Genomic DNA, 6,357 nt, shown 5'->3' on the forward strand with positions numbered 1-6,357 from the left:
CCTCTTATAACCTTCCCCAAAGTAGCGCTCAGCTCATTGGACAGCGCCGCCGCGCCTCCCTATTGGTGCGTCTGCCGGAAGAAACTTCTTGCTGATTGGTCTCCTCTGCGGAGCCACCGCCCCTGCCCCCAGTCTATTGGTGGTGGAGAAAGGCCAATCAGACGGCAAGGCGCCAAATTCATACCTCGCTGAGGCAGTTGGCGCGCGCTCCCGCACTCTGCCTCCCCCTTCCCGTTCAGCCGGTGCTTCAGGGGCTCCCCTTCCGGGTGGGCAGCAGCGCTGCGGGCAGCCACGGTGCCAGGCACTGCCATGTGAGTAAGGGCTTGTATTGGAGGGAAAGGCAACCCCAGTGCGTGGGGCCTCAGCTCAACATTAACAGTGTTTACCAATGTCCTCTGCCATGCACGGGCACAGCGATGCTTGCTTTGCTGTCCCGTTTTGGATGCATCCTAATCTGCGAAGGAAGGCAGATGATATTCAGAAATAAAAACCCCTTGGTGGGAAGATCCCGGCTAGCTGGGAAAGAGGAGGGGGTCTACTGGAACCAGTCCCCTAGCAGGGTTTAAAGTCACAGAGATGTCTTGTGTAACCTAGCTTTGCTGTGTGACAATGTTCTTGAGGCGAATTACTGAAGGGGAAAGGGTACCACAAGCTGTTTTATTTCTGGAGCGCTCCAAGTTCTGGATATAGTTTATAACATCCCACTCCGTGTCCATGGACCGAAGACAAGATTGGCGAAGCCAGGAGAGGATTCTGGCTTACTTGCTCTGCTGTAGAGAGTCTTGCAGAAATTTAAGCTCTCATTTTCTCTCTAGGGGAACCCTAACGTGCTTGTTAGATGCATAGAGATTTCCCACGGTTGGATCATTTACTTCTCCCCTAAAGCCATTCCCAGTAACAATGATGTCCAAGTAGCAGGGAATCTTTTCTGTCAGTAGAATCTGACAAAAGCCTTCTGGGAACAATAAAAAAAGAAAGACTATTATGGTTCAAGAGTGGCCCCCGCAGAGTAGTTGCACGTTGGCAAGTGTCCTGAGGTTCTTGGGAGGGCCAGAGTAAGACGAGTTGCATCATTTGGTCAGCAACTGGAGAAAATTGACTGGTAGGTACAAGTCTTTCCTCTGTTCCCGGCAGCCAAGTCAGACATCATAAAACAAACGCACTAGTTGGTACCGGATTGAGAATGCAATGGTGCTGCCCAGGACCTAGGTGAAAATCAGCCAGAGAACAGAAACATTGTAGCATTAAATAAGGTACATGCTGGCAGTTCCTCATTTCCCCTTGGATTTGCTGCACTTTGTGCCTTGTTTACACTTTAGCCATTTAGGCTAAATTTTTTAGGTACAGAAGCAGCGAAGGGTGGAAGTGTAGCCAAAATCCTCAGCTCTTTCTCTGAGAATCGTAACCATCTGCTGGGGAATCTCCACGAGTGCCTGCACACAGTAACATTGTGAGACCAAGTGGACTAGAGGAACGATTGTGAACAACTCCTTCCTCGTTAAGGAGTGCATGTTATAATGGAAACTCTATAGTTTGTGATGGAAAATGCATCATGTCAAAGCTGCAATTCAGCGTCCTTACAAGAAGGCGCTGCAAAGACTTCTCTGCTGTGGCTGGCCTCCAGATCAAGTAACAGGTACTTTCTATCCTTTCTCATCCCCGATATAGCCTGCCTAAGCCCTGTTTGGTCTCCAGGTTTGTTTGCTGGAAATCATCCCTCCTGAATGAGAATTTGGCAAAGTAAGTGTCTCTTTCCTAAGAAGAATCTCTGATCCGCACCTAGGCAACACAGCCCTTTCCACAAGTAGCTTTTCTTCTGCTTTATGCACGAGGGTTCACATGCTGACCAGAGGTAGTGGCAGTATCTGTGAGGCAACTTATCCTCATGCTCTAAAGTGCTTCCAAACACTTCTGCAACCTGCTCAGATTTTGGGTACTGCTGAGCTGTGTGCCATGCTTACCAAGTCCACCAGCTGGAGGTAACTCCAAGATTGCATTATTTGGTCTGGCTGACAAACAGGAATGTAGGAAAAGGCTGGATCTGGTCACAGTGACAAAGCATTCTGCTGTCCTAATGTTTTTGTAGCACCCAGTGATTCATGCCTTGGGAACCTTCTCAAGCTAACCTTGTGATTTGTATTTATTAGCTCTCAATGAACATGGAGGGGTGATGGGTAGAAGCAGGGGGAGGAATCTGTTTCCTCCTTGAGCAGCATAAACCTCCTGATTCTCCTCAACTTCCACAACTCAACTGTGTCTTGCGTGAAAAGCACGATACTTTACTTCCCCTTTTCCCCTCGAAACGCTTGAGACTCATTTGGATCTGTTTCTATTGCAGAGCACATCTTTTTACTGGAGGAAACATCGGTCTGACCTGAATGAGCAGCAACAGGAGAGTGAGACTTCGCTCGTGGGTAGGTCCAATCAGCTTTATAACGAAGTTAATAAGGGTCATATTATTGCACTCGGTATATTCGCCATCTTCATCTGTTCCACTCCTCACATCTACTATATGCAAGATCTTGACAGCCTGGAGAAAGAAATATTACATGTTATTTTACCGGGTATGTTTGGTGCTTGCTGGCCAGTTTTGCTCGAGATTCCTTTTCCTATACAATCCCCAAAGAGCCTGCACTCTTACTAAAAAGGCAGATGACAGGCTTATGATGGTTCTGGGACACTGCTATGTGTGATGATTCTGAAAGATTATTAACACAATTGAGTGCTCATGAGGGATGGTGACGGAACAAGCGGAGTATTTTCTTCTGGATTTGAGCCAAGAAATAACTAGCAAACCTAGAAGTTCTGTTTTCCCTCCCATCCTGTTCCTCTCACTTTGGATCACTGCCTCAAAATGGGCCTGACTTTTGAATGTCTTCTGGACTTTACCTTCAGAATGTTTGTTCCCATGGCAGACAGGCTCTTAGTTTTGAATTTGGAGTAGCTCATCTCCAACTTTCCTGTGCTAGGATTGAGCCTAAAAGAAACATTACAGTTTTAGTCTGGATAGAGTGAGGAGAGAGAGATCCCCAGCTGAGTAGCTGAGAGAGAAACCCAGTGGTGGAAAAAAGCAGGACTAATCCCACACATGTAGCAACATGCTGACATGCAGTCCCTCAGATTGGGCAGAGCAAGGAGGAGATTCCTCCCCACTGCACCCCTGTTATAGGCATAGAGCTTCATAGTTTTAAAACTAAAGCATCTAACACCTGCAGAGACAACTGCCGATGCAGCACAGCACCACAGAATGCTTGCTATTATGAAACCTTAGCAAATACTACCACAGCAGTATTAAAAGAGACCTGTGTCAATCTCTCTTGATCTTGTCGCTGAGACTAATCATATTCTAAAATTGTCAAAAATCAGTTCTGTATCTGGGGGTTGGGAGGGCTGCAGCAGTCAGAAAAGGTAACTTCTTTGAGAAACCTCTACTGTGTGACCTGACCAAGGCTGGCAGAGGGAGCTGGCTAACCTTCAGCTATAAAATGTCTTTTTTAGCTATAAAATGGCTTTGATGGCTTTTTCAAAGCACACGTACCACCACCTTTCTCAGCTGGTGTTCACGATAAAAGGCACGATCTGTGGTACTCTTACAGGTCGCTCAGGTACATTACCTTGGCAGCCGGTGACGGGGACAAGGAATGACATGAAAGAGTTGAGGCAATGAGTAGAGGAAGTTGAGCACTTGTGGGATGAAAAAAAGCAGCATTGTTTTGCTGAAGTGTCCCAAGATCCCCACCACAGCAAAGGTCATGCCGGCAAAGTAGCAGAAGGTGTCCCCAACAAACACTTGAGAGGGGTACCTGCAATCCACAGAGGAGAAAAGCAAAGGTCCATCGTCATTGCTGTTGCCATGCAAATGACTTTATAACCACCGAACATATTCCCAAGTTCCTGGCTAGAGAGGAAACTGCAGCAAATCTACATGGTAAAACAACCAACCACTGCAGCTATCTGTGCCAAGGACTGCAGGGCTGGGACCCACAACCTGATTTGCAGAGAATATGATACGAAAGAATGGCTAACAAGAGAGAGGAGAGAGCATATCCTCACGTACATTTTGGTGAGCTGGTGTGACTGGAATTGTGCTAATAAAAAGAAAAGCTACCAGCACATCAATGTTTTGCACTGTTGGTTTTGGCAAGGGATCCATCTATGTGCCAGCATTCCAACTGCATGCTGGTAAATGGGTTGGTTTGTTTGAAAAGGGAGAATGTAGAGGGGAAGGATGCTTCCAAAGAAACTCTGAATGTCCATCCTCTTACCAGTTGTGGTAAAACAACCCCAGCGTGGTAAAAAAAAAGGGAATCATGAAGTAGAGAGAAAAAATGTGATCGTCTCGGTAATCCCCTATAGAAAAAGAAAAAAAATATGTTTGTGATAAGACAGGACTGGTTGGTTTTTACTAATACCAGATATCAAAATCTAGGATTCTATCTCCCTTTGCTTTTTGCACCCCAAAGCACGTACTCTATCTACCTTACCATTTAACTCAACAATGTTGAACACAATAATGGAAGCAGCTATCACCAGCGACTGCCCTGCTTCAATTCCATTAATTCCAGCAAGAATGTTGATGGCATTGGTGCAGAACACTGCTAGCATGCCCATGTACACGTAGTAGAGGATACCTGCAGGTCAGAGCAAGCAGAGTGCTTTAATATTCATAGGCAAAACAGACCCGATCCAATTCACCAAAGCTCTTGATTCTTGCTTTGCACAACAACCCATTACCTGGTGCTCTCGGTGAGTTTGTCAGTAAGTAGTAGCTTACTGACAAATCGTTCTCTACCCTGTGACTCGGCTGTCACATGTACGTGTATGTATGACGTGAGGGCCGCAGAGAACGGATGCGATGCAGTGGCAGACCGTAGCACCGTTTCTGGTTTTTGGTCGTCCTGGCATTGACAGCTGACTGCTGTACGTACCTGGTGCTGGACTGTATTGCCAGAACCCTGGAAAAATGAGTGGTGCCTACCCGTGTGTGGCTGAGTGCATGCTGGGTTTCTGGATGTAGTTTCCACCCTAATTAATATTTAGTGGGTACCCCCTCATTGCCAGTATAGTTGTGGGTGCCACAAATATTTACTTGTGGTCTCTCACTCCTTAAGCAAATCCTTCGTGCATTCCCTCTGCAGCACAGAGTGCCTCGGGTGACCCCTTAAACAGATCGCTCGCCACTTGTACGACGGCTTCCACTGGTTTGTAACAACCTACCCAGGTCCAAGTGCATGCCCAGCAGCACGCGGAAGGGCTTAGGCACCACAATGGTCGTGTTCCCAAAGCTGGTGAAGTAAACCATGAGCAGCGGCAGGGAAGCCATGGTCGGAAGAAGGAGCTTGTGGCGCCAGCGCAGATTCAGAACGTCATCTGCAAAGCCCAGGAAAATCATGCAACAGATGGCGAGGAGCGAACCGATGAGCTCCACAAACTGCGGGACAGAGAACAGCACCCCTGTTACCGGTGGCCACTCACGCCTGTGTCCGCCGCATTCCCGACACCAGGCGAGCCTCACCTCGTCGTGAGGAAAGGCCGCGCACTGCTTCTCCATGAAGCACCTCAGGAAGGGCACGGGGATGAAGCAGAAGAGGATGATCAGGAACACGGCCCCGCTGATCACGCCCTGCGCTTCGGGGCTGAAAGGAAGGCAAGGCGCGCGGTCGGCCCGGCTGGTCCTGGTCCCGGTCCCGGGGCCGGTGCGGCCCTGCAGCGCGCGGCTCGGTGGGGCAGCGCTACTCACACTGGCCGCCGCGAGGCCTTGTTGAGATCTTCGCCGTAGAGCCGCGCGGCGAGGAAGCGGTCCTTGAAGGCCGGGATCAGCGTCAGCGTGGCCGCGAAGCCCAGCAGCGACCCGCCGAGGTTGATGAGCAGCGGCACAGCGGGCCAGGCCGCCATGACCGCGGCGGGCGCTGCCCCTGCCGAGGGCACAGACCGCGGCCGTTCGCGGAACGCCGCGCGCCGCTCCCTCCGCCGCGCGTTTCCAGCCGGACGCTAGAGCGGAGGCACCGGATGCGCGGGCTCCCTTCGACCAATCGGCGAGAGCAGCGCCGGGTTCGGCACCAGCCGCCGGGAGGCCGCGCTCCCCCGGCCACGCCGCGGCCCCGCGGGAGTACGTCACTTCCTGCCCGGGCAGGCAGGGCTCGCGTTGCTCCCGGGACCGGGGAGCGGGTCCCGCGTGGAGCGCCGGCGAGATGCAGGGCAGCGAGGGGCGGAGCAGCCGCCGGCCCCCTTACCCCGCGCCTTCCCTCGGGTGTTCTAAAGCCAATAAAGTGCCCACCGGCAGCCTCCGCGCTCTCGGGGCCCTCTCCGCGGGCCGTGCTTGCGGTCGGGGGCCGTGAGCGGCGCGGGCAGGCGGCG

At 50.9% G+C, this 6,357-nt stretch overlaps 1 protein-coding gene across 2 annotated transcripts; it reads right to left on the reverse strand.

Moving 5' to 3' along the window:
* Positions 1–849: 849 nt before the first annotated feature.
* On the reverse strand, positions 850–6,209 carry DPAGT1 (dolichyl-phosphate N-acetylglucosaminephosphotransferase 1). Of its 2 annotated transcripts, XM_065696994.1 has the most exons (9): positions 5,741–6,207; positions 5,516–5,636; positions 5,218–5,431; positions 4,485–4,631; positions 4,266–4,350; positions 3,615–3,803; positions 2,890–2,977; positions 2,375–2,530; positions 850–1,205 (listed from the first exon to the last, which is right to left on the reverse strand). In XM_065696994.1, the coding sequence occupies exons 1-9, from the start codon at positions 5,893–5,895 to the stop codon at positions 1,140–1,142; spliced, it is 1,221 nt and encodes a 406-aa protein (XP_065553066.1). In that variant the 5' UTR covers positions 5,896–6,207; the 3' UTR covers positions 850–1,139. The 2 variants fall into 2 exon arrangements, with proteins under 2 accessions (XP_065553066.1, XP_065553067.1); XM_065696995.1 differs by lacking the exon at positions 4,485–4,631 and having other exon boundaries at positions 5,741–6,209.
* Positions 6,210–6,357: the final 148 nt, after the last annotated feature.

This window comes from Lathamus discolor, chromosome 17, assembly GCF_037157495.1.
Source record: "Lathamus discolor isolate bLatDis1 chromosome 17, bLatDis1.hap1, whole genome shotgun sequence".
Taxonomy (NCBI): Eukaryota; Metazoa; Chordata; class Aves; order Psittaciformes; family Psittacidae; genus Lathamus; species Lathamus discolor.